Source organism: Osmerus eperlanus, chromosome 24, assembly GCF_963692335.1.
Source record: "Osmerus eperlanus chromosome 24, fOsmEpe2.1, whole genome shotgun sequence".
NCBI lineage: Eukaryota > Metazoa > Chordata > Actinopteri > Osmeriformes > Osmeridae > Osmerus > Osmerus eperlanus.
Genome location: NC_085041.1, coordinates 798427 through 824111, shown reverse-complemented (window position 1 = coordinate 824111; position 25685 = coordinate 798427). Strand labels below are relative to the sequence as shown.

The following is a 25685-nucleotide window of genomic DNA, read 5'->3' as shown; positions in this document are numbered from 1 at the left end:
AATAATGTCACTTAGTTTTCGTTCAGACATTGATATGCGGTGGGGGTTTCTGTTTGTTTTTTCACTGCACAACAAAATGCAGAAAGCAAACTACAAAATGTCTCAAACACATGGGATTTCCTAGGAACAGGCCGCAGCGTAGGCCTACCGAGAGATCACACAGGCTGGCGCGTGCCCCATGCAAACGTGGTGTGTGAGGAATCAAATCCAAGGATCCCTAGAGTGATATTGATTGTGTAGTGGTTTACTTGGCTAATAGTTAAAGGTAGCTGAGCTGTTTTTGGCTCGAAGCATGCTGATGTTAGCAGCACTCAGGGTGAGAAATGGAAATTGACCATTACAAGCTTTCAGAGCTTCAGTCTTAAGCTATGGTTGCGCCGCACTGTACAGGATTTTCTCTATGGCCCGTTGCCAGTCACAAAGTGTGTTTTTCTATCGTGGAATCCCACCACACGGTGGCATGGTTATTTAAGCCCTGCAGTGAGAAAACATCCAGTTATTTCACAATCCAGCATTCCAAGAATTCCGTCTTTAAAAGGGAGGATGATTCAAATTCTGACAACCGTTAAGTAAACCTTCAACCAAGGTCATTGACGTTGCTGACCAGTAAGTGTGAAGAGCGGCGCTCAGAAGGTTACAGGTGACAGGGTGAGAAAGAAGGCCAGGGAATAGCATACACAGCTCTGACTACACATCTGGGTCATGCAAGGAAACCCACATAGACTGTAAACCTGATCTCTAATACAATGTGTTCACAGTTCCTCTAATCCAGTCACTGTGTTGCTCATTCTCTTGGAGACACCCGCAGCCCTCCAGGGGAGCGGTCCACCGAGAACAACATGATACACGGCAGCGAAAGTCACAAAGGTTTTGAGTGTCCAAAAGCTTTCTCACAGTGAAATGATTTGGCTCACTCCTACCACGTTTCTGTGGAGCCGTTTGTCTCTCAAAGAAAATCCTTGACAGGTAGTCAATTGCAAAATGTGTCAGAAAATGTCTGAGTTGTAGACAAATAACGAATTGTGTTTTTAACATAATTCATCCACAGGGGTTTCGGGCATTACGTGGGCAATTATCAATTAATCATATGATTGGCTAAGCCAGTAGCCGTGCATTACTTCTTTAAAGTAGCTCACAAAATGAGTAGGCCTATTACAGAAACACTGACCCACATTTAGAGAATATAGGGCCATCTTCATTTGGTAATAATCTACACTGGTAATAATCTACACATGGCCCTTTTAAAAACATGTGTCTGTAGAAAAAAAGGAAGTTCAGATGGCTGTCTATTGTCCTCCTGTTTTGCATATCGACTTTCATTTTATCATCATCAGTGAAGATTTTGCATAAAAAATATTGTCCCATTCTGAACGTGAGCAGTTCACAGCATTATTTCCCACACCCTCATCAGGCTTCATAAGTAATATGATTCTGTTATTCGGGCACATGCTCACATTATCATTGAGTCGTTATCACTAGGAATATCCATGCCAGGACAGTCGGTGTCGTGATTCTAACACAATACAAAAATACAACGAATCCTTGAATGTGCGCAGACAGAGCTATCACTTGGAATCATCTCTCCCTCGTGCCCTCTTTCTCACAGGACCATTATTTTTCCCTCCACTGTAAATGCCAGCCAATGCAAAACTGCGAGATTAAGCCCCTCCCTGACCTTTATTACTACAGATAGCTGCCTCCACGGTGTCAGCCGGCTCAGAGCTGACACGAAACAAGGTTAGTTCACGGCAGTGAGTTAGATTACAGATACACGCGATAAACAGGTAAAAAATGACAAAGAAACATTATCATGAACTGACAGAATTACCGACTACCCCCAAAACGGAAATCGAACTCTCTAAACAATAAATAAATTGTTGTAGCTCCAGAAAAAAAACTGCTTCGCAACAATTTTGATTTCTATTTAAAAGATAAATGTTCCTCTAAAACACCCTTGACCACAGTACTGGACGTGTCACTACCCTTTCGCCCAAAGAGATGTCATGGCTGCCAGCTGTTTCAACCCAGTGGAGATGACAGTATGAGCGTATGTTCCAGTTGGGGATAGCCTGAAACCTAAATATCCTTCCGATGATTAAGGTCACTCACTCACTCTCGGCACAAGCCATCCTGACACAGGGAGAGAAGGGTTTAATAAACAAACTGAACTACACATCACATATCACTCTGTGTCTGCATCCTGAATATTTACCTAATAGAAAAACTGTATATAGTCAGAACTGTCATAAAACCTCACAAACGAATCTTAAAGGTTCACTATGCACGAGGATTACGTGTGTTATGAGTGAGACGATGTACACCTAGGGAGCCAGGAAACAGCCAGGCATCCAATAACCAAGGTGTCCTCTGATAATAATGGTCATCTCAGCCAGTTAACCCTTGTGTTATCTTCGGGTCATTCTGACCCATCAGTCGTTGTGACCCACCGTCGTATTGCGACATCTTTACCGCATACAAAAACAAAGTAAAGCATTTTCTTTTAACCGTTGGGCTGTCTCAGACCCCCCACATTGCGAAGGTTAAAAGAAAATTATTTTTATTTGTTTTTGTATTGGGTAAAATTGGGTAAACACAACGATGGTTCGTTATGAACCTTTGGGTCATGTGACCCGAAGGCAGCACAAGGGTTAAACATCCACCAGAAGTCAGAGACAGGCTGAACAATTGGTAGCTACTGTGGCAGCAGTGTATATCTTACACAGGAAGTGACCCCATGTTGGCTTTTGATTATGTCAATTCAGAGATTAAGCTGATCCATGTTAAGGTTGATCCCTGACCCCGGATGATAGGATCAACAAGCAGCTCACCGGTCATTTGCCATCGGTATATAAAAGCATATATGTTGACTGAGGATTTTTATGTATGATTGGATGTATAACCATTGGGACAACTACTGTCCAGCATAACACTGCTCAGTTAAATGCGCCTTAATGTTAGATGACGTGAGAACTTTGAAAACTCTGGGTATTTTGAATACTTAAAAACGTACCCTTTCTCGTCTGATTCGTGTTGGTGCACTGTGTGACTTCTCAGGAGTCTATGTTAACCTAGATATTAATTTATACAAAGTAAAGAAATCACAATATGGTGTAGTGTTCACAGTCTTGCCTACTTTGCCTTATAAGCACCCCCCCAAAATACTATTTACCAGAAATGTATGAGTTTATAAGATTATAAAATGTGCTTCCACCAAAGGTTAAGGATAAACATGAAAAACTACAAACTTGAATCTTTGTTTATTTTTCTCTCTTGCCCCTTTTCAGGATTTGCTCCCCAAATTCTGCCCAAACTGGCCCCATTGGTTGTACCAGGCTGTGGGGACATCTGGAGTGATGTAATGCCACCCTCTCCCATACCCTCCACCCCCTAACTAGACAAGTTATAAAGAGCAATATCTAGTTCCATGGATTGAGACCAGCTTACGTAGATTAATGCTCTAGGACACTGAAATGTTTGTTGTATAAAAGCTCTGTTTATAAAACAATGTGTCATTGCCGTATATGAAAGGCTGTAATCTGACAGATGGCTCCAGGGTCCCTAGGCTGCGGCATATTAAAGGCGCTGGTAGTCCAAGGTTTAGAGTTTATGTGACTCAATGGGATTTTAGATTCCTCCTTATTCAAACGTATTATAAAAAAAAACTGGGATTATTTCACTGGCTGTTTAATCTCCCCTCTTTTTTGTTACAAAACTGAGCTTCCCCCATGGTTTTAGCATTCATGGAAAGTGGAGCGACCAAACGCTACAATCAATGAACGCTAGAGTGCAGTCGGCCTATCAGCTTAGAGCACCAGCGATGCCCTGTGGACCGTTTCACTAGCGTGGAGCGCGCTCAGTCGACTTGACTCACTTCAACCCTCTGCTGCCGTTGCCCAGCTTTTCTAGAAGCGTTGCCATCACTGCCAGGAAGAAGGTTCCTCCAAGCCCTCTCCACCAGCGACACAGAGACACGACACACTTCAGCCTCGAGGACAGCTGCGTTTGCCAAGCTTACTCTGGATGCCTCTCCGCAAGGTTTGAGCCCCCAATCTGACATCCAGTTCTGCATGATCCAGCTCTGCCACGTCTCTGTCTCTCTTCGCCCAGGATATCTTCTCTTCCTCAGGGTGATAACTGATCACTGCTGATAACTGACCCCCCCAACAAAGGCATTTTGGACTCGGACCAGACCTCCTCTTCCAGAACCCAGTGCTCTGAAGTCCAGATTCTGCTTTGCTACCTGGGGATCACTACAAATCCCATGATGCCCCACTCCTTCCAGCAGAAACAAGGTGAGAATTCTACTGCACACCTCTCAGACTAACTCTAAGTGAAAGAATGGGTTCTCTTCTTGTGAGTTTCAGTCACGCACTTCATGTGAAATAAATATATTCAAAAGAAAATTAAATATAGATCTTTATCCTTCGCTGTGTTTGAAGATAAGCTTTGGTGTGTGGAGAATGACCTCTGATAAAGATTGCATCACACATGTAGATGTTGAAGTCTGTGTTTCTATAAGGAGATAATGAGTGACATTATCATGACAGGAACACCAGACATCTGCAGTGATCCGAGGAAAAAAATGGTGTGTGTTAAACTGCTCAAAGATATGTTGTGAAACTACAGAACCACTGGGTAATTCTAACAGATCTACTAAAGATTAAAATATATTTTTATTAAATATAATTTCTCTGCTCATTCAAGTGTGTGAACAGAGGGAATCTTTGTTATTAAAAAGGAATGATTGTTTCTTGCAACGTGTAGCTAGATACATTCTCTTGACATGTGGAGGCTGTGTAAGTGTTACAGCATTATTCGACTAAGAAAAGATTGCTGAATTGTTAAATTAACTTAACATTATCATATAATTAATGTTAATGTAGTAAATTAATTGTGAAAAACATTAAGTGTTGGAGGCTCCTCTGAGACAAGAACTTGATCTGTCTTTAGAAACAGGGAGTGTGTACTATTGACAGACACAGAAACACCAAGTCACTGTTTGTACAGCAGACACTGCATCCAAGTCTCATTGCACAGTCAAAAATAAGTCTCTTGAATAATAAAAATATATATATTTATCACAATTCCTTCTTAAATGAGCATCAGTAGAAAGGTTTGAAGATTTATAAAAGTGTAAGTCATCTTGACTTGGTGTATTCATCTTGGTGTTATTGACAAAGTGTTTGTTGATTTCTTGCACAAGCATGGTTTCAATTTAGTCTATCCATGTCATTATCAGCTGTACTTCACCTAGTCTCTGATGAGGGCAGCTTTGGGGTCTGTCCTTTTAGAAACCCTCTCAACAGTTCTGTTTAGTTTGTTCTCTACTGAAGGGTAGGTTTGTTAACCAGTGAGTGGGAACCCTTTTGTCCTTGTTATTGACTCTTCAACATGGAGAGAAGCTGTAACCAGCCTAACCCTAACCTTATCAGGACCTGCAGGTCATGCTACTGGAAGCAGCTAATTTGTACAATACTGAAAAAATTATTGGTCAAAAATTTGAACCAAGAGTCTAATTTGAAGGATTTTCCAGAAAGACTGTTATTACAATAATATTTGTCAGGGTCAATTCTCTGATAACGATGTTAAAAGTTGTGGAAGTTGGTGTGAAAATCCATTCAGTCCTAGTTGATACTGATGTCTGTGACTATAAACATGCCATGTTCTCACAGGGATGTGTTAAAAGATATAGTTTTCTCTGCAGAAAAGAAATATAATATATTGTTCTCTTTTCACTTTATATAATTTTTCCACGAGTGTGGTCATGATTTGATTTGATGAAATACAATATTGATTTTTCATCGCTTAATCAAAATAAATAAACACCATATCTTTCAGAAATATGCAAGCAGATACAAAATAATGTGTGGTGTGCACCTGACAACTATGAGATAGAAAAACATACTTTTTTCTATCTCATAGTTGAGTCCATGGAAACAGAACTGGATTACTTCCAAATGAAATCAGGTTTTTTCTCAGGGAGAGAGAGAGTGAAAGAGCGAGAAAGAGTGAGATAGAGAAAGAAAGAGTGAGAGAGAATGAGAGAGAGTGAGTGAGATCAAATGAGAGAGCGAGAGTGAGTGAGAGAGAGAGGTTGCTTTCTGGGGCTTTGAGGGAGTGCTTTCATCCTGGCCAAACTCCCTGCATCCATGTCACCCTGGATTATCCTGCATCCACTGCCTGGGATGGAGCACAGCAACACACTAGCTTCAAATCGCACCAACAAATATACTAATGGCTGCTGGAAAGGCATGTGATACAGAATTCCTTCTTTCCAGATATCAAAGTTTATTTGGTGTTGCACATGTGGCCTTTTGACATGTTAGAGGATCGATCCCTCAGATGACGGGACCTGGCCACTAAACCAGTGTGTGTTGTGGTGGCATCAGACACTAATGCAGCTCTGTAACAGTGTTGCTGAACAGCTGTTTCAGGTACAACAGGTGGATAAAGCAGGAAAGATGAACTAGCAAGTGGAAGGAGAGACAGAGAGAGAGAGAGAGAGAGAGAGAGAGAGAGAGAGAGAAGCAGAGAGAGAGAGAGAGAGAGAGAGAGAGAGAAAAGAAAGAAAGAAAGAAAGAAAGAAAGAAAGAAAAGAAAGAAAAGAAAGATTAATCTCAGATTGTGTCCCAATCATGTATTAAATTTGTTATTACTATCAATCCATTCAAAACTTGTGACCTTTTGTACATCCATCGTAACTATCCATTTGATCCCTATTTCACAATGTTTATCTAGTGCAGATTATTGGAAAAGTACAAGACCACAGAGGTATGGGAGAGGGTGTGGAAGGTCATACCTGAAGCTGTTTCATTGTTTGGACAGGAATGTTGAGTTGGAACACAAGTCATAGGGGCTCAGTGGTTAAAGCGCGTACGATACGGGCTAAGGCCCTGATGCTGAGGTTCAAGTCCGCCCAATGCCATCGTCTCTCTCTCTCCTGATTCTATGCATATGTCTCTGGCCAAAAATATACATTTACAAATGAATACAGAGTAGTGGAATATGAAATGCAAACATTTCAGGAAAGTGGTATTACAGAAGAGTGTGTTTGCAATTTCAGATTTATCACTCCGTACTGTATCTATGCCAATACAACAACTAAAAGTTTGTGTATTCTGTGTGTATAATATATATATGTGATGATATACATCTATCACATTAGATTATACAGGTTGACCTCCCCTCTGATGAATGAGGTAGAATGAAGTGATTTAAAATAGATTTGAGTATGAAAGCTATGCCGTATGAGTTTTTATTTTATATTTGAAAACACCTCATGCGACACGATTAATAAAAGTGAAGTGCATCCAATCTGCTGTTGCCAAGCTAGAGCTTTTTCCTCCCTAAGTCGAAATAAAATCAACGTTACCCTGGAACTGTGATCGTCAAGCGTTTACAGCTCTGAGAGCAGCTCTGAGAGCAACATGATTCTGTTGGCCGGGCAGTACTACAGAAAAGGGGACTAACTATGGAGAGCGCTCTGATTGGACGAGAGAGAGGATAGCAGGAGGGTAACTGGAGCTGTTTGTTTACACTGTTTCTGACTCACACCTCAGAAGAACATTTAGCCCGAAACCCCGGTCAAGTGTTTGAAAAAAACAAAAACTAACATCGAGTACAATGTCTTGTTTGTTTAAAACACTTATCTAGGCATTTGTTCGGGGTATTAATTATGTGCTTATCTGTAGCTGATCCTCTGCCAGTCCAGCTGATTATCTTTGAGCACGTGAGCAGCACAAGAGCAGCTTAGCTCTCGAGACTTTGAACAGCTCGTTTTTTCACCCTGCGTAAAATGCTGTTTCAATGGCCTTTGGCCCGCGAAGGCTTCAGAGAGAGCACAGCATGAACGTTTCACCGTCACGTGCACCTTTTGTAACTGAATAATCATCCACCAGATGGCACACTGACAAGGGAACTCTGGTGAGAAGCGTGGAAAATTCCATGTAGTTTTGACTGTGCTTGCCTGCATTCCACCTCGCAGCGCCTCCCTTAGCCTCGCCAGTGTGAGTGAATCCGCACAGCTCGATTCGACTGAACTGGTTTTCATTCCTTTGCTCTCTTTGCTAACGTCGCGACGGAGCGCGAACACTGGAATTCGGGAGCGTCAAGCTAGCAGGTACTGTGCCAGGAACATTATGAACAGGCCTCAACAGGGAATTTAAACATCAACATACTTTTCTGAATCACTTGAAGGCTTATGACAGCACCCGTGTCCCACATAAAAAAATCTATAAATACTAATGAATAAAAAAAAAAAAAGATCTGTTAAATTTGATTTTGTGTGTCAAACTTCTTTCTCTGTTTTGAAAAACATTGGCAGTTGTTTCATAACTCACATGCCTCACAAATGACTCCCCCGGGTCTGTCCCTGTCAGGGGCAAGTCGTCCTCTCCCCCTCAACAATGCCAGGTTCCCCAGAGGCAACAGTAGTACAGGAGGGCTGCTGGAGACCCCCCAGACACCTTCCCTGTGTTTGCTGTACTCTGCCACAGCACTAACAGACAGCCCTGATGGAAAATTCCTCAAGTTAAAAAGTTCACCAGGTCAAAGGGCTCATGTTACGTCTGTCCATGCTGGAGTACAACACCAGTCAGTTCTGAAAGGAGATACTTGTTGACCCGACAGTCACAGTGATGGGTAAAGTGAGAAAAGAAATAATGAAACTAGATGTTTCTAAATGGAGACCAGCGCTCGGCGTGTCTTCACAGAGGTGAAGAACGTCAGCACTCAGGCCTTCTCACCTTCCGGGCTGAGGGGAAGCAGTGTGGGCTACAGGGCTGCAGGGCTGCAGGGCTGCAGGGCTGGCTGCATGCACAGCCTTCTGGCAGTGTGAGGTCTGAGAGTCTGAGACAGAGAGAGGGGGGAGAGAGAGAGGTGGAGACAGGGGGAGAAAGAGGGAATGAGAGAGACAGAGAGAAATAGATACAGAAAGAGAGAGACAGAAAGAGAGAGACAGAAAGAGAGAGACAGAAAGAGAGAGACAAAAAGAGAGATAGACAGAGAGGTTGTTTTCTCAAGGAGAGACAGTGGTAGAAAGCCAGGGCTGTGATGGTAGAATACACGTCTAATTAATGATGTGTGATCTTAAACAAAACCCGACAAACCACACCAATGATATGCACTAAAGTCCCCCTCGAGCACAGAGACAGTGACTACACATGCTAGGTGACTCCTCTTTTATCCCAGTTAAAACATCATCTTAACATGTTGTTAGATGGATATTTGTTCATGGCTGAATCTAACTCTAAACTGTCTCTGTTTTACTCCTAAAAATAACTTAATGACTATGAAATTTCTAAGCAATTACTACTGCTTAGCAACAAAAGTAATGGCATCTGTAGTAAACAGGTTCAAAGATGATCTCAAAACTGCATCCGCTAAGCCTATAGGTGATCAAATTCCCCTTAACCAGAGAGTGTGGTGGGCATGTGACTATTCTGCCGGGACAGAATGAGTTTAGAAGAGAGAGAGACAGAGAGAGAGAGACAGAGAGATAGAGAGGGGATAAGAAAAAAAAACTTGTTAACAACAAAAGCCTTTCTTTTAAAGAAAGGAACTGAGAAGTCCTGGCTGTGTTGTAGCTAACAGCATATCTGTTTGGGTTACAGCCTGGTTGCATCATGCCCAACAGAGCAGAGCTGCTTCGCGTTCACTTCTTTGCTGACAATGAACACTGAAGTTGGCAGAAATTTGCTGTGAAACGGGCAGAAACGAGAGAAAAGTGTACAGATTATGAAAAAGGTAGTGAGGCAACCTCCGGCCCTCAGGCTTTTGTCAGTGGGCATTTCTATCCAGTGACCCACACTGGGTCTGGGATGAGATCCTGTGGTAGTTTTTCACTCTGTCAGATCTTACCACAGTATGTGAAAAATGTATGGTGTTTTTTCCCCCTCCGTTTTCCCACCTGAATCCGTGTTGCTGATACTTGTCGGTTTTGATCACAACCCCAACTTTGACTGGTGGAGGCTGAAACCTCCAGCACCTTAAAGAGGGAAAAGCTAAACTCTGTCAAACAAAGAGGAGGAATGCTTCATGTTTCTGGTTCTACGTTATACGTGGTCAGAGCCACTAAGAGTCTTTGTTATACAATCAACAATACCTCGAAGGAGGAGCGCAAGATCCAGATGAGTGTTGAGGGGAGTGGGCATGGGAGGAAGATATAGATAAGTCACTTTTTTTGACACAAGGTCATATTACTAGGATCAACCTGATCCACTGTTGATAACACAGCCATGGGCGGCCAGGGTTTTAGGGAGATGTTAATCCCTCCTCGCAGGATGGGAGACTGGGGCTGGGGCTGGAGATGGGGCTGGAGATGGGGCTGGAGATGGGGCTGGAGATGGGGCTGGAGATGGGGGTAGAGATGGGGGTGAAGATGGGGCTGGAGATGGGGCTGGAGAAGGGGCTGGAGAAGGGGCTGGAGATGGGGCTGGGGCTGGAGAAGGGGCTGGAGATGGGGCTGGACATGGGACTGGAGAAGGGGCTGGAGATGGGTATTGATCAGCTGGTCTCCATTGGATCCACACTCTCCAGCCTCCATAAGTGGGTCATTTATTTTTGTTGGGAATTGGTTGAGTAAAAGTTTGCCAAGGTTTTGCAGTAATTATCTCATCCTTGTGTACCCGGGCACAGCATGGGGCTTGAGTAAACTACACATCTCTCTCCAAACTCCTGGATGGGTTTATGGCTGTGCATTATGCATAACAGTTCTGGAGCGCCTTAAACATCCCCCAAGTGGATTGAAATAAAGTTGACGTTGCTCTTTGTTTGGAGCCCAACATAGTCTTTCTTTGGCTGAATTGAAGATTGTTGTAAAAGCCTGCGTCTTAATTATTTCTGAGACGTTCTTCCCCCTTGGTTTGTGAACACCTGGGGTGCGGTGTTGGGACATTGTTGCAGATAAGAGGAAGCGCACAGCTTCCGGAGGGAGAAATCGTTTACATTATATTATAACATAATCACATGCCTCCTCAACAGAGGTGGGGAAGGTAAACAGTAACTCCTTCTGAAAGGATGGCTAACATTGATTAAAGCAAACTATTCAAACTTTGAAACTTTACAAACTTACTTCGCAAACAACCTTCTTTCTTTCAACATAACGTATTTAAATATCATCCTGCATCAGTTGGGGTTTCAAGTTAAAGGGTCAAAGGTGAATAATTATCCAAAATGAATAAGATTAGGAATATGTCCACAGTTCAAAATGGTAATCTAAGTCAAGGCCCAGGTTAAATTCTGACCATAAAATGTGCATAAATTGTAATTGAATCAATAATTGAAGCCAATGATTTTCCACAAGAAACATCTATCAAAACTGATTGACCTTACGTGAAAGTATTTCAAAAGTTAAAATGTTTCTACAAAACAAATTTTAACCAAAGTTACTCTCAAACACACATCTGAGTTAATGCTTCTCAGATGTGTGTACCTAAAATATTCCTTTCCTGGTGTCTATTGTTAACCCACATTCACTTTCTATGATAATTTAAATAATGGGAACAGTAAAAACTTGTCAGTCAGAGCAGGGGTTGATACGATCTTCCCCAAAGGCTTTCAAAGTATGTAGGTCATTCACTTGTGAGCGCAGTAGAATCAGACCTCCACTGCCTCAATGCTCTGGTAATGAAACACACTTGACAGGAGACTAAAGACAATGCAAAGCGATATTCCCACAGGTACTGGTAGATCTTGCCTGTACACATTTTTCAGAGATGGAAAAAAGCAGACACTCTTAATCACCTGACATCCTGTGTAACCTCTGCTCTCAAAGATGAGCCCACACATTGTGAGTGAGGCAGAGCACGGGCAGACTATTTATAGAACAGGCCTTCCTGTCTTCACTGGTGTTCACCTCTGTGTTCACCTCAGAATTGGGTATAGCAGCAAGAACACAAAAAAATCTTTGTTTTGGGTACAGAAGTTCACAAAGACTTGAGTGACATCAGTACCTTTGGGAGTTGTGCTTGTGTGTCTGACAGGAGAAGGTACAAACTTGTTATTCACCTGTAGTGTTTCAGAACAAGCCTGTTACACAGTTTAATGCACACCACTGTAATTAACACACAACACGTTACTGAGTTTGCTAGATTACCCTTTATGTCCCAAAAAATACATACTGTAAAGAAAATTAACAACAACTTCTCAACAAATTCTGAGGTCCGTTTTATTGATATTTTGAAACACTTGAATCCAGAATAAATGTAATCAATAGATAGTGCAGTCTTAAATAAAATATTAGTTCATGCATACTGCAGACATCAAAACTAATTAAGGACTAATAAGTCCAGGTTCATCAAATCGATGTGTCACACCAGATCAGGTAGGGATCAGATTAGGGAGTCAGGTGGCTGAGCGGTTAGGGAATCGGGCTAGTAATTTGAAGGTTGTCAGTTCGATTCCCGGCCGTGCAAAATTACGTTGTGTCCTTGGGCAAGGCACTTCACCCTACTTGCCTCGGGGGAATGTCCCTGTACTTACTGTAAGTCGCTCTGGAAAAGAGCGTCTGCTAAATGACTAAATGTAAATGTAGATCAATGCTAATCCATAGGCATGCACTTTGCTTTGGGTGAACTCTCAACCAATATTCATGTCTCCACATTTGTCTCCTCAGCCCAGCACATGCTCCTCCTGTACCAGGGAGCGAACAGGATGCGTGAGGACAGCCAGGCCCTGGTCTGGAACCAGCACAAACAACCCCTGGGTTAGTATGACGGGCCTCGTGGCAGCATAACTGTTAGGAGGAACACGAACATTACATTCATCTCCTCCTGCTCTTAATCTCTTAATTCAATGAGAACTGTGCCAAGCAGCCAGTGAAGAAAAGAAAAAAAAAGAAAGAAAAAAAAAAACACTGAAATGTCAATTTACAACTGACATCAAGAAACTCTGAGGTGAAGTTATAATTAAAATAGCTTTTTTTACTACTCAAGCCAGTTAGTCTGCAAAGGCAACATTTAAACTGTTTGCATCAACAAGTAGCACAATGTACTCCTTCACCTCTACAGCTTCAAGTCATGATCAGAATAATTGAACACTCACTTAAAGAAGCTTGTGTTTATTACTGAAGTATCCAAAATAAACCATCGACCATTTAATACCGTATTAATCTATTGTTGGAATTTGCAAACTGGAAATGTGAGTAATGAGTTAGTGTCAATGTAAATATGTATACAAATATTCAGTCATGTGTAGTAGGCCTACAAATATTTAAGTAAGCCTTTATCTTTCACTTTTAATAAGTGTTCGTTTAGAAATAACACCTCCGTTTCAAAGACTGAGAAGCACAGGCTACCCCAAACAAAATTTGTCTAAAGGAGGATATGTTTATAACTAAATAAACTGCCCAAAGTAGCCCAACTTGCAAGGGTATTGTGTTTGTGGAAAGATCGTGCGCTTAGCATTGCTCAGAAATTAGGACGGTGGCGTGTGTGCTTTAAACCTTTTTAAGATCGACTGTTTATTGCCCGTGTAGGGTTTGTTTATAACGCAAAAAAGTAATTAGCCACAAAGACAAGCCCTTTACAATGTAATAGGCCAAACCGCACTGTATCTTAAATACGCTGGCTGTTTAAAGTCAGTTAATTGGCTCAAATTGTTTAAAGAAATTAATACTACAATAGCCTACTGGAAATTACGTTCATGTTGAGTAGCCTACCCATCTGGTTAGACAGAGTGTAGCCTAGGCTACCGATGTTGAGGAGCGGTTATAATGTAATCTTAATCAGTGCCTGAAATGAAAATAGACATGTTAACTTTCATTTCTCGTTCTCTCATAGGGACAGTCCGATTATGTGCGACGTTGTGCGAGGGCCTCGGATCGGACCAGTGACAAACAGCTGCTCTGGGACTTGGCCTTGACACCTGACATATGAAACAGCTACATAAAACATGTCAGAATTCCAAACAGTAGGCCTACTTTGGGCTATAGAAATCTGCCACGGCACAGGCCTCTGCTTGTTGTCCCAAAACTGAACTAACCTATAGAACGGGAAATACAAGACGAGGTTAGCGTAAAGGTTAAATTCACATTTATTTAGTTAAGCAGCCTTGTCTAGGCAGTACGTTTTGGCCCACGACAATTCGCTATAAATCGGTTACTTTATAGGTTACTTTATAGCCTACTACAATAACTGTATTTTGTAACCTCATAGGTTGCAATATTCCGATTTTGATCAAGATTGAACACCAAAAACACAGAGGTTTAAGACGAGTTAATTAGTTTAGTAAAGTTGCCTCGAGGAATGCAATACTGCGAATGGCATCATGTTCTTGAACTGCATTCAAATAGATGCTACACGCGGCGGGCGTCCAGCCTGCCAAAAGCATATTTTATCACATACAACTGACAACTTTTCAAAAGGCACTATAGCCGAATTACTGCGTTTCCAATCGAGTCTCAGATGAGAGAGCCTTTCCAAAAACAAACCCATGACGGTTTACCAGCATCCACAGAAATGAAGATAGAAAACTGGAATCGCATATTTGAGCCCTTCTCTGCAGGAGAAATAAAAATTCATAATTTCACATAGGTCTAGGATAACCGTGTCCGAGTCTGCTCCGGTAATGTGTTGCGAGCAGGCTTTGCCAGTGAGTTTATTACAGGGGAAACACAACGAATGGATACTTTGCTTGTCATTGAATAGTAAATTAGTTCTGAGAATCTCGGATCCTCGGCTCAGGGTATTGGTTGTTAAGCCAGCTCGTCTGCCCACGTGATTGTCTAGAATGGACGGTTCCAAAGAGAGGGTGAATCTATCCCCGCCACAGTATATTTCTCCCATAATCTTGGAAAATAACGTGCTTTTTAAGAATTATTAAACATTTTACTTTCTTCACAAGGGTTTATAAACGTGTAATGTATACTATCGATTGAAATATAAATTCGAGAGAGATGGAATGTTAACTTTTTGAAAAACCCTGCTCAACCCAGCCCTCGGAAAATGGTATGGTCGCAGGCTCAAATTCCGAGAATTGAGCTCGTCTGATTCTTAGAACTGGGGTTCTTAGAAGTGGTGATGCAAGAAGTTTCTAGGAAAGCGCTACCAGGTGATTTTTTAAATTCCTTTTTTCCCTCTGTAAATATGGCGCGAAGCTGTAGGCTCCGCTGCTCTCCCGGTGCTGGTGTGGTTGGAGTGACAGTCTGTGAATGTATTTAAAAATGTTTATCTAGGTGTTTGGTGGAAAGTGAGATCCCTTAATACTGAGTGTCTCTGGGTTTGTGACAGTGCTCTTGACAGATCCTCTACCTAATGTTAGGCTTTCTCAGCGGCGGTTCGCTGTTACAGGTCTGGGTGAGCGCGCTTGAAACCGGGTGTTTTAAGCGGTGTTCCGCTCGCAGTTGGGAGAGAAATTAGATTACGTTGAGCAGAGCTAGCAATAGCGGAGGGGTGAGCTGGACTACTAATAATAAACAAGACGCTCCGGGTTTCACTGCGGCGCTTTCTATGCTCCAAAAATTACTTGCTCTGAAGTTGAACATTGATATGGGCAGATTATTTCTCCGCATCCACAAGTGTCATTGCCATGTGAAGGAGTAAAATGTGGCAGTTCAGTTAATCAGTGGGTAGTCTTGTTTTGATAACAGGTTGTCGTTTTATTGGCAGCTATAAGAATGTTAGCATAGTCTGTTGAGATATTATGGTTATGGTTTTGGCATACAATGACGAGCAGGTTAGGTTATCATGCAACGCGCTGTCTATATAATATTTGTATTGTGTAATCACGCACTTGTAAGGAAAGTGACGAAAACATTGTTGCCTGCCCTGGTTGTGAAGCGTTTAAGTGCTCACATTTGTATCCGCACGCAGACCGCTGTTGGGAAAGGGAAGATCTTGGGACACAAACTTGATGAATTAAACTTGGCGACCGCATCTCCGGTTGTCCTTGCCAATAGTTTATTGATCGAATTAAAGGTTAGGCAACTTTAAGTGTAGTTTGAGATCGTGTTTTTAGTTAGGCTAAAGGGTTGTTGTTATTTTCACAGACAAGTTTGGCTGACAAGAAGTAGACTAAAATGGCAACATTTGGAAACATGACAAAAAGTAATAAATTGCCTAATTAAAAGTGGAACAATATGGTAAGATCGCGTAGGACACTGAAAATTTAGCACAGTTGTAAAACATTGGTCTACCTTACATAGTCTATCAATACATGTTCTTTTCTTATAAATTAGTACGGACGTTTCCAGTTGCAACTTCAGACTTTTAAGTCTGAATCCTAAATTAAGGATACAATCATAAATCATTGTCCTGTAATGCAATACTACTGTTCTTTCTGGACTACAGACAATTTCGTATCCTAAATGTAATAACATATGTATAAGGTTTAATTAGCCTAGTTAATAATTGTGGTAAAAGGCTGCAGCCATGTAAAATATTTCAAAAGGTATTAAACCTGTATGCCCTGGTTGTGCCACAGCGAAGATAGTGCTGGTGGTGAAGTTATATTCATAAGCTTCAACATGTGCCGAACACGCGTGGCAAAGTAAACCATGACATCTCGCGGTTGGAGAAGAGCGGGCTTTATTGTCAAGGCAGACCTTGCGGTATTAAGGAAAAAAGACCTTCGCTTTAAGTTTATTAGGCCTGTTTAAATCATGGCAAGAAAGAATGTCAGTTATTGCTTTGGAACTGTCGTTATAGGCTATAGGCACTAAGTCATAATAAAAAACAAAAAAGGGCTATAGCCTACCTCAACTTCTGACTAACTTGTAACAGTATGAACAATTAAGATGCATGTGCAAGATACATATGTTCGAGCATATGTTTGGATCTAAAATTAATCAAATTTGGGTTGGTTCAATATCACACTAATGTAATGAACAAACGATGTGATGACGCTTGGAAACACGTTCATTTTGATCTTGGCCGGAATGCTAGTCATACAATATATTGCAGGTAAAAAGGGATTATGCGCTAATTAAGGCATATTTAGGCACAGATTAGTATTTTTCAATTCCTTGATATGTTTAATTTACTCTTGCAAAGTTAGGCTATCTTCGGGGGGAAATCTGTTAATTATGTTTCTTCTTGGCAATTTCATGTTTTACAACTTTGTTAACCCAGGAGTGCATGTTGCCATTAGAATGGAAAGCGCCAAGTTTCATATTTCTTAATAAACAGCGCCGCCCGTTGGAGAGCTTTGATAAATAATAGGTTACTGGGCTACACTGAAATCTAGTCTTAATGTTATGAGATATTCACGCCAATACTGTACTTTTAAACAACTTGTCATTCCTCTTAAGTGTTTTGACACTGGACTTTTCCCACGTGTTTTACAAAAATAAATAAAAAAATAACCATTATATTTTTGCCCGCCTTGCAGACCTTGACAAAATGGCTTGCGCGGCAGACAGCTGCATACAGTTCACGCGCCATGCCAGTGACGTTCTGCTCAATCTGAACCGGCTGCGCAGCAGAGACATCCTGACTGACGTCACCATCCTGGTCAGCAGGCAGCAGTTCAGGGCACACAAGACTGTCCTCATGGCTTGCAGGTTTGTGCCTGTGGTCCCAGAAGTCTGTGGTCTCAAATGTATAATTCCTCAATGTGCTTTCCAGTGAAAGTGATTCATATTCCTTCCTTCCAACCCCCCCCCCCCTCTCTCTTTCAACTCCCTCTTTTAGTGGGCTGTTTTACACAATCTTCACCGATTCCCTAAAATGCAACCTAAACGCCATTAGCTTGGACCCCAAGGTGGACCCAGAGGGCTTTGCCATCCTGTTGGAGTTCATGTACACGTCTCGGCTGACCCTTAAGGAGAGCCTGATCATGGCCATCATGAACACCGCCATCTACCTGCAGATGGACCATGTTGTGGACACATGTCACAGATTCATGAAGTCAAGGTAGGCAGATCAGGACTTCAGTTTAAAAGCTGTGTTAAAACTGCGTGTTGGGGGGGGGGGGGGGTGGCAGCTGGTTACTAAACCCTTTCACTATTTCCACAGCGATCCGACCACTAAACTACCCAGAGATGAGTTCCTGGTCAGCCCCTTGCTGTTGCCCCAGGACGTGCATGCATACCGTCCCCACGACATGGTTGACAGCCTGCCTGGCCGCATGGCCCCCTTCCGGGATGGAAGATCTTACGGCTCCAGCATGTTCAACAGTGTCAACACTCCCAGTAACTACCATCTCTACGGCCAGTTCCCTATGCAGGGGTTCCCCTTCCCACTCTGCAAGCTGACCGATGCCAAAAACGCTTTCACCGATCTCTCCAAAAGCAGCATCCACCACAAGCACTGTTCCCCCCCGGACGCCGGGGGTAGCATGAGGGTGGAGTACAGCCGACCCTGCCACGCCTCCGCCTACTCCTCCTCCTCCTCCTCCTCCAGGGAGCCGGCCAGGGAGGAGGAGGTGCGGAGGGAAAGCCACGAGGCAGTCGGCCAGCTGGCGGCGTCCAGGAAGCGAGGCTTCCCGGGTCTGGCCCACGAGGCGCTAAAGGAGGCGGGGAAGGAGCACCAGACGGAGGAGGACATGACCCACCAGCATTACCCCCTGGGGATCTCCTCCGTGGGACGCAAGGGCCTGATGAGCAGCCCACAGAGCCCGCTCAAGTCCGACTGCCAGCCCAACTCCCCCACGGAGTCCAGTAGCAGCAAGAACGCAGGCCTCTCCCAGGCCACCCGCACCCAGGCCCCGCCCAGCACGCAGGACCCCAAGGCCCGCAACTGGAAGAAGTACAAGTTCATCGTGCTCAACCAGAGCGCCAAGGAGGAGGAGGAGGGGGGGCCTGGGCTCCGAGAGCAAGGCCTGCTCTCACCCCAGCGCCTCGGCCTGACTCCCTACCTCCACCCCAGGGACGCTGAGCACCTGGACCCCCAGACTTCCTCCAAGATCAGCGAGCACGGAGAGGACCTGCCCGCTCCTCAGGCCAGCCGGCTCAACAATATCATCAACAGGTGAGCTTCTGGGGAACACCTGTTCATCCTGTGGTTGTCTTTGAAACCGTGCCAAACATTCTTTTTATTACACAACTTGCAGAACTGTTCAAACTTTGATTTTCGGTATTACAAAACGGAATATTGAATGTGTGTGTGTGCGCAATGACCTGTTTCACTAGAAACCTCTCCACTGTTTTAATTGTTTTTCCATAGTAGCATCCTTTTTTAGTGTTAAAACTAACCTAGGGGCTATGTTTTATTCAAATCCGCTGGCCTACATATCTGGTGTCTGTCCCTGCTGCATTTAAGACCGTCCTGTGGAACGGCGTCTGACACAAAGCGCTTGTTGTGTCTCTCTATAGAGCACTTGAGGGATCGCAGCGCAATGCCGACAGCCACTCCTCTCTCTACATGAGCCACTTAAAGTGCTCCTCTTGCGGCTCCCAGTCCCCCCAGCACTCAGAAGTGTGTCCCAACACCTCTGCGTCCCGATTGGCCGAGGAGATGGCAGAGCTTCATTCAGAATACTCCGACTCCAGCTGTGGTTGGTTGATTAAAATTTACGGGGGGGGGGGGGGGCGTCGTCTCCCGTGGCGAGCACATACCACAGACCCCTCGGACTTATTTGACTTATTCTTTTCCCTCTTCCTTCCCCTCCTCACCTTCATACAGAAAACGGGACTTTCTTCTGTAACGAATGCGACTCGAAGTACGCAGAGGAGGAAGCTCTGAAGCGCCACATGCTGCAGATGCACAGTGACAAGCCATACAAGTGTGACCGCTGCCAGGCTGCGTTCCGCTACAAGGGAAACCTCGCCAGCCACAAGACCGTTCACACAGGTACTGGAGGAACATCCAGGCAACGGCTAGCTCATTTGCCTTTGAAGACTCTCTCTCTCTCACTCTCACTCTCACTACTTGAAGTTTGTGTATATTTCTTGTGTTCCAGGAGAAAAGCCGTATCGTTGTAACATCTGTGGTGCTCAGTTCAACAGACCAGCCAACCTCAAGACCCATACACGTATTCACTCAGGAGAAAAGCCATACAAATGCGAAACATGCGGAGCGCGTTTTGTACAGGTGAGTTTCCTTAAAGCAAACAGGAAGAGAGGGAGGAACTGTCTTGAACTTACTAGACCTACTGTTGGTGTGCTGTAGCACCTTGATTAGGTTGCAGGGTTCAAATCCCCTTTTACTGTACGATGCTTAGATAGTTACATTACATTTACATTTAGTCATTTAGCAGACGCTCTTATCCAGAGCGACTTACAGTAAGTACAGGTAGGGTGAAGTGCCTTGCCCAAGGACACAACGTCAGTTGGCATGACCGGGAATCGAACTGGCAACCTTCGGATTACTAGCCCGATTCCCTCACCGCTCAGCCACCTGACTCCCAGATAGTTGCCTACTAAATGAAAACATTGTGGTCCTCAGGTCGCTCACCTCCGGGCTCATGTGTTGATCCACACGGGGGAGAAGCCGTACCCCTGTGAGATCTGTGGGACGCGCTTCCGTCACCTGCAGACGCTGAAGAGCCACCTGCGCATCCACACGGGAGAGAAGCCCTACCATGTGAGCACTCACCGCCACACCTTAACCTGACCTTCCTCGTCACACACAAACCTTTTTTACTTCCAATCAAAGATTCAACTCCAATATACTTATAGATACAAATTAATGTTGTGATTTTATCTTTTTCAGTGTGAGAAATGCAATTTGCACTTTCGCCACAAGAGTCAGCTACGATTGCATCTTCGACAGAAGCACGGCGCGATAACTAACACAAAGATCCAGTACCGCATGTCCACCTCGGACCTGCCCACAGACCTGACTAAGGCCTGCTGAGCGGCAAAGGAGGGCGGCCATATTGACCACGGCATTCAAAGACCCCACTGTGTACAATCATCCAAAACTGTAGTGCCACACTGTGTTGATTTGATGGGAAGGATATATGGGCAGTATGTGCCAAGTACACGGGTTTCCTCAACATGTGAACATAGAACCACATCTGGTATCTTAGTCACTTTATTGTTTCTATATAGATATAAATATAAATATATAAGTATGCCGGCAGTGTTTTGAAGCTTTGAAGGTACGTAATATAAAGCTTTATTTTGTTGACTAAAGGATGGAATGTAAAGAGTAAAAATCCAGTTTTTGAGGATGAAGTATTTTATATAAAAGAACTTACTTTTTCTGAAAGTATTTGAAATTTTGATTGAAGGGTGGTACTATATTTTAAGGTAACGTAAGATTTGGCTGTATATAGAATTTAAGACATTTTCTGTCTACATATGATACCATGTCGAGTTGCAAAAATTTGACATCTTAATTGGTAAATTAAGCGGCTGAAATGAAGAGAATGACTGCTGCTCTTTGAAGTGGAAGAAATGCATGATTCATTACTACTGTTGCCAACAGTTAACGTTCATGAACCGGGCAACTGCATAAATATCGTGACAATGTGTAATATCTATTAGGTTGCTCTCTGCTGGCAGAGCCAATCTATGATTAAATGTTGAAATATGCATTTCTGCTTTGGTATGACCAAGAAGATATTTGACTTCAAACGTGTTTGTATAGATGTGGTTTTGTTTTAGTTTCCTTTTTTGGTAAGTGAAGGTTTACAGTTTGTCGTTCTAGAAGCTAAAGTGAAGTTGTATAAATGTCCAAAATTGTGTTTGTACATACACGGTGTACTTAATGTGCCTTTCTATCAGGTGGCTGGATACCTTTATGTTCAGGCTTCCTGTTAAGGTACAGCTTCATGACGTCACGTGTCCAAGGTTTCTTTGGGGGGGTGTGTGTGTGTGTGTGTGTGTTTGGGTGTATATTTTCTAAAATGCTCGTCACCAACCTTAAACCGTGCAAATCATAATCGCTCAATCTCTTAAGTCTTCTGGACTTAGTTTGAGTTTTTTTTTTTTTACAGCATTAAACTGTACAATCTTAGATGTATGAATGTAAAATAAAAGGTATTGGATTTCTATGTATTCATTTGAGTGTTTCTTGGGTAAAGAAGTTCAGATCCAGGAAATGCAACTGTAGTACAACTCCCTAGACAAACTGAAGAGGTTAGGATTAATAAACACTTAACATGGACTTAACTGGCACAGTACCATCAGTCAAGCTAAAGCTGTAGCTCTTTCATGTACAAAGGGATATTTTCAACGTGGACATGTTGGTTTAATTTAGCTTAAGCCTACCTCTTCTGCTCACCTCTGTAATGTCACCCCGTTTTGTTTTTTTACTCGTGAAAATAAAGTAATTCATGAAAAACAAGGCCGCTTGTCATTTCTATGAAACATTTATTTGCAACCCATCCATGTTTGACAGTTTTAAATCTCCCAAAACTGAGAAAATAATTTCTCTTCTCTATCGTGGATATTGGCTCGGGCTAGTAACTTGCATCCTTATTGCCTTTTGTAAATATATTTCACCAATGTGAACGCCCTCAGGAAGAGACTAATCCTAGTTAAAGTATAGATGCATAACTATGAAAAATACATTTATGCTGTGACATCTCAATCATGCTTATTAGCCAAACCCCCAAAACTTGTTTTCTCAAGGTGTCATGATGTTACCGCAAGGTCCAGAGGAAATAATAAATTTTATTCATAAAAATTCTTTAAACATTCTTAAAAACATCTTATTAACCGACAGACGGTCTGTCAACATCACAATACTTGAGCAAGAGAGATTCTGGGTGAAAGACCTCGAGAGATTCCTCTACCTCCCGCTGGGTGCGGTGTGAGTCTAGGGGGCCGAATGGCAACGTGTCATCGAGGTTCGCTGGTCCTAGTCTCAAATGCTGCTCTCTCTTGGTCGATATCTGCAGAAAAGCAACGATGTCAAAGACTTAACCTCTATCATTATATGATATAGAGACGACCTAATACCTCTTCATCTGAAAACTCTCCTGATGTGGATCTAGGTGGAGAATCCCCGCGAGTCTCACCCATCTAAGAAACGGCGGTAGTTTATTAGTTGTAGTAATGTATACGTGTAATTTAAAACTTATGAAATTCAAATTGAGAATTACTCAATAAACGGGACAATTCGTGTCCAGTTAAAGAATAAAAAACCGGGACAGTCGTTCGAAAAAAAGAGAACAATCACGGGAAAACGGGGACGGGTGGCAACACTAGTTCACAGCTTGCTTGAGTAGAAGGTCCTCACCTCATCACCTACAGCAGCCGTGTCGGTGTCATGTCTACGCTTCTCTCTCCGTTCACCTCCGGTGGCGCGAGGCTCCTGTGGACCACAACACACAACCAATTAAGCTTAACCCTTAGACAGTTTGGCCGCATCAATAATATAGACATTTGTTATGTCACTGATGGGTCAATATCTTCCTCTATATGCTAATTACTCAATATCGGACAAACATATTTGCAGGTAGTCTTACCATGGTGTCAGTGCTGGACTTGTCTTTTCTGAGAAAACAGGCGGGAAGCGGGAGCATAGCGCCGAAAGATGGTTGTTGCATGCAAGCAATTACCATCCACTTAAATAACGTACACCTGTGCACTAGTGACCTCATATCCTGTGAGTTTCACTAGCCTATCTGATAGCTTCTCAGATACTCAATAAGTAAGGTGTAAAAAGACAAGTACCCGTAAATTAGCCCCCACAACACGCATCCTACGACATCAACTGTCAAACACAGGTAGCAAGGATCAAACCAAGGTTTATTTTCACACAATAACAAAATGAATCAGAAATGTTTTTCCTTGGAGGTTAGAAACAGAAAATCATTAAACTGAAGAACAAAAACATAATTCATGACTGGCAGATTCAGAAGAGTGTGTATAAACCTTGGCGTAGAACAGAAGTTATTCTATCAAAAAAAACACAAAACATCAACATATTTAATTTGTACAATGTAAAGAAAGAATTCTTTTCTTCAATTACTCTCGTTGGTCACATCTAAACATAAACGTACGTTATTTAAAACCAAGGCTATCGCCTCACTTTGGAGTGTGTAACCTAGACAGTGACCTCAGTCAAAGAACAAATTCAAAGTTAAGCGGAACCCAAAAAGGTTCCAATAGAGAGAAGAGAAATAATTTCCCAGAGGAATTAATATCTCTACTAACCTAAAAGACCTTCACTAAGGGACCAACGGCAATAACATGATTCTAAATAACAGACATTAGATGTGTCAAAAGACCCCCACCCCCCCCCCCCCCCGCCCCAGTCAAGCCAGTTGTGATGACATCACTGCTTCTGCTGCATGGCCTCCTTGCGGGCGGCGTCCTGAAGCAGCTGAGTGTCCACCTCATCCGCCGGCAGCTGCACGTAGCGCACCACGGAGCCCCGGATGAAACAGTTCTTCACAGACAGCTGGAGGACACAAGGGTTCGATTATCTACTGCAGGTTTGGACAAGCGTCTAGGAGACTGTCAGGAGGAGCAGGACCAAAGAGTTCTGCCTGCACCTTGTTACAAATGGAGATAAACCTGACAACGTGACACTTGAACCTGAGGTTCCACCAAAAAGACTCTGCTTTGATGCATCAAGAAACAGGTGACGCCATCTTGTTCTGAGGAGTCCTGTCTCCCCCAACCCCTCCTCCCCATGATGTACTCTAAGACGGCATCAGACAGGCAAATGCTGTCTGATTATTCCTTGTCTGACATGTGACAGATATGCTGTGTGCAGCAATGCATGAACACTCACCATGTGTGGGTATTTCTCTGGATCTGTCACGCTGATGTCTGTGAGTTTGATGTTCAAATACTGAAAAAACAAAATTACACAAAACAGTGAGCGTGGAAATTGGTTAGATAAAGTGTCACTGAAGGTGTGGTGTTTGTAAGGTTGTTAAATTGAAAGAGCCAGAAGCTGCCTGGTTACCTGATCAACTGAGTGAAGAGTTCCGCAGATGCTGAAAAGGAACGCAGAAGTCATACAAACGTACGTTGTTGTATCGTTTACTAGTAATTCCATAAATGAAAATCTCGTATAACAGGTGTTTACGACGTATCAGTAACTATTTATGGGAATACTAATACTACCGCGGCGGTAGTGATGCGCAAACAGTCTAATTGAAAAGTAGCAGGAACAGTCGCGAGTAGTAGGACTGTAGTACAATACACTTGATATAACACCCTGTTTGGGTTGTGATGGCCTTAAAAAGGATCTGATTTTTGAGACTCTTCACAAATCCTAGGTCATCGCAAACAAGGTAGTTTTTTGTTATTCGTATTAGGCTACTCGTTGACAGCTCTGCAATATAGCAATAAATCAACACATACCTCAAGTCATTTTTGAGCTCCACTACCACGTCCTTACCCACCAAAGATTTGAAAAACGAGTAGAAAAGCTGTAATGCAAAATATATGATTCAATAAGAAGCAAGCAGTGAATGTATCCATGATGATAAATGTTTCTACGTGTAATAAACGTCTGATAGATTGCGCCAGGAAATGCAGGTGATGCTCATCAGGCTAGCCAGCTAGCTAACGATGCGAGCTAATTGTATGGGCATTTGGCAATAAAATGATTGATTCATTGATCAACTAATGTATTAGCTTAATTGTTATCCCATTGCGGGATGCTTACAAAATTGCGTCGGTTAAATACATGTACGGTACACAAAAAATTGTAAACTTTTTAAAGGAACGAAATATTCTCACCATTGTCGGCGCTGTATTTTCTGTCTCGGGTTGATGACGTATACAATTATCGTTGTTGAAAACCCATTGGGGAAGTTTTATACGTCATATAACAGCGACAATTATGTCCAGATTCGTGAACGTTGAACGAAACACCCGCAGTACTGTAGAGTTACAG

General features: G+C 42.8%; 3 protein-coding genes across 4 annotated transcripts in view; 1 reads left to right on the top strand and 2 right to left on the bottom strand.

The window, feature by feature from the left end:
- lpp (LIM domain containing preferred translocation partner in lipoma) overlaps positions 1 to 8512 on the bottom strand; it is a 118878-nt gene extending 110366 nt beyond the window's left edge. The window contains exon 1 of the mRNA XM_062450874.1: positions 8340 to 8512. The gene's annotated coding sequence lies outside the window, so the exon portion shown is untranslated. The remainder of the gene's footprint in view (positions 1 to 8339) is intronic.
- On the top strand, positions 1988 to 21880 carry bcl6aa (BCL6A transcription repressor a). 2 transcript variants are annotated; one of them, XM_062450867.1, is made up of 13 exons: positions 1988 to 2047; positions 3285 to 3355; positions 3898 to 4035; positions 4127 to 4292; positions 12614 to 12703; positions 17326 to 17497; positions 17628 to 17849; positions 17952 to 18905; positions 19250 to 19431; positions 19560 to 19727; positions 19837 to 19967; positions 20322 to 20459; positions 20589 to 21880. In XM_062450867.1, the coding sequence occupies exons 4-13, from the start codon at positions 4262 to 4264 to the stop codon at positions 20730 to 20732; spliced, it is 2232 nt and encodes a 743-aa protein (XP_062306851.1). In that variant the 5' UTR covers positions 1988 to 2047; positions 3285 to 3355; positions 3898 to 4035; positions 4127 to 4261; the 3' UTR covers positions 20733 to 21880. The 2 variants fall into 2 exon arrangements, with proteins under 2 accessions (XP_062306851.1, XP_062306852.1); XM_062450868.1 differs by lacking the exons at positions 1988 to 2047; positions 3285 to 3355; positions 3898 to 4035; positions 4127 to 4292; positions 12614 to 12703 and adding an exon at positions 14829 to 15048.
- A 1679-nt stretch (positions 21881 to 23559) lies between these two features.
- On the bottom strand, positions 23560 to 25608 carry smx5. The gene is made up of 5 exons (XM_062450891.1): positions 25529 to 25608; positions 25148 to 25215; positions 24747 to 24777; positions 24570 to 24629; positions 23560 to 24233 (listed from the first exon to the last, which is right to left on the bottom strand). The coding sequence occupies exons 1-5, from the start codon at positions 25529 to 25531 to the stop codon at positions 24108 to 24110; spliced, it is 288 nt and encodes a 95-aa protein (XP_062306875.1). The 5' UTR covers positions 25532 to 25608; the 3' UTR covers positions 23560 to 24107.
- Positions 25609 to 25685: the final 77 nt, after the last annotated feature.

Excerpts from the sequence above, each read along its gene's own strand:
- bcl6aa (XM_062450867.1), top strand. The coding sequence starts at position 4,262 with ATGATGCCCCACTCCTTCCAGCAGAAACAAG. Across the intron at positions 19,432-19,559 it reads ATACTCCGACTCCAGCTGTG|AAAACGGGACTTTCTTCTGT; the intron begins GTTGGTTGATTA and ends ACCTTCATACAG. Across the intron at positions 19,968-20,321 it reads GCGGAGCGCGTTTTGTACAG|GTCGCTCACCTCCGGGCTCA; the intron begins GTGAGTTTCCTT and ends TGTGGTCCTCAG.
- smx5 (XM_062450891.1), bottom strand. Across the intron at positions 24,778-25,147 it reads GAGCTCAAAAATGACTTGAG|CATCTGCGGAACTCTTCACT; the intron begins GTATGTGTTGAT and ends GTTCCTTTTCAG. Across the intron at positions 24,234-24,569 it reads CAGAGAAATACCCACACATG|CTGTCTGTGAAGAACTGTTT; the intron begins GTGAGTGTTCAT and ends TGTGTCCTCCAG.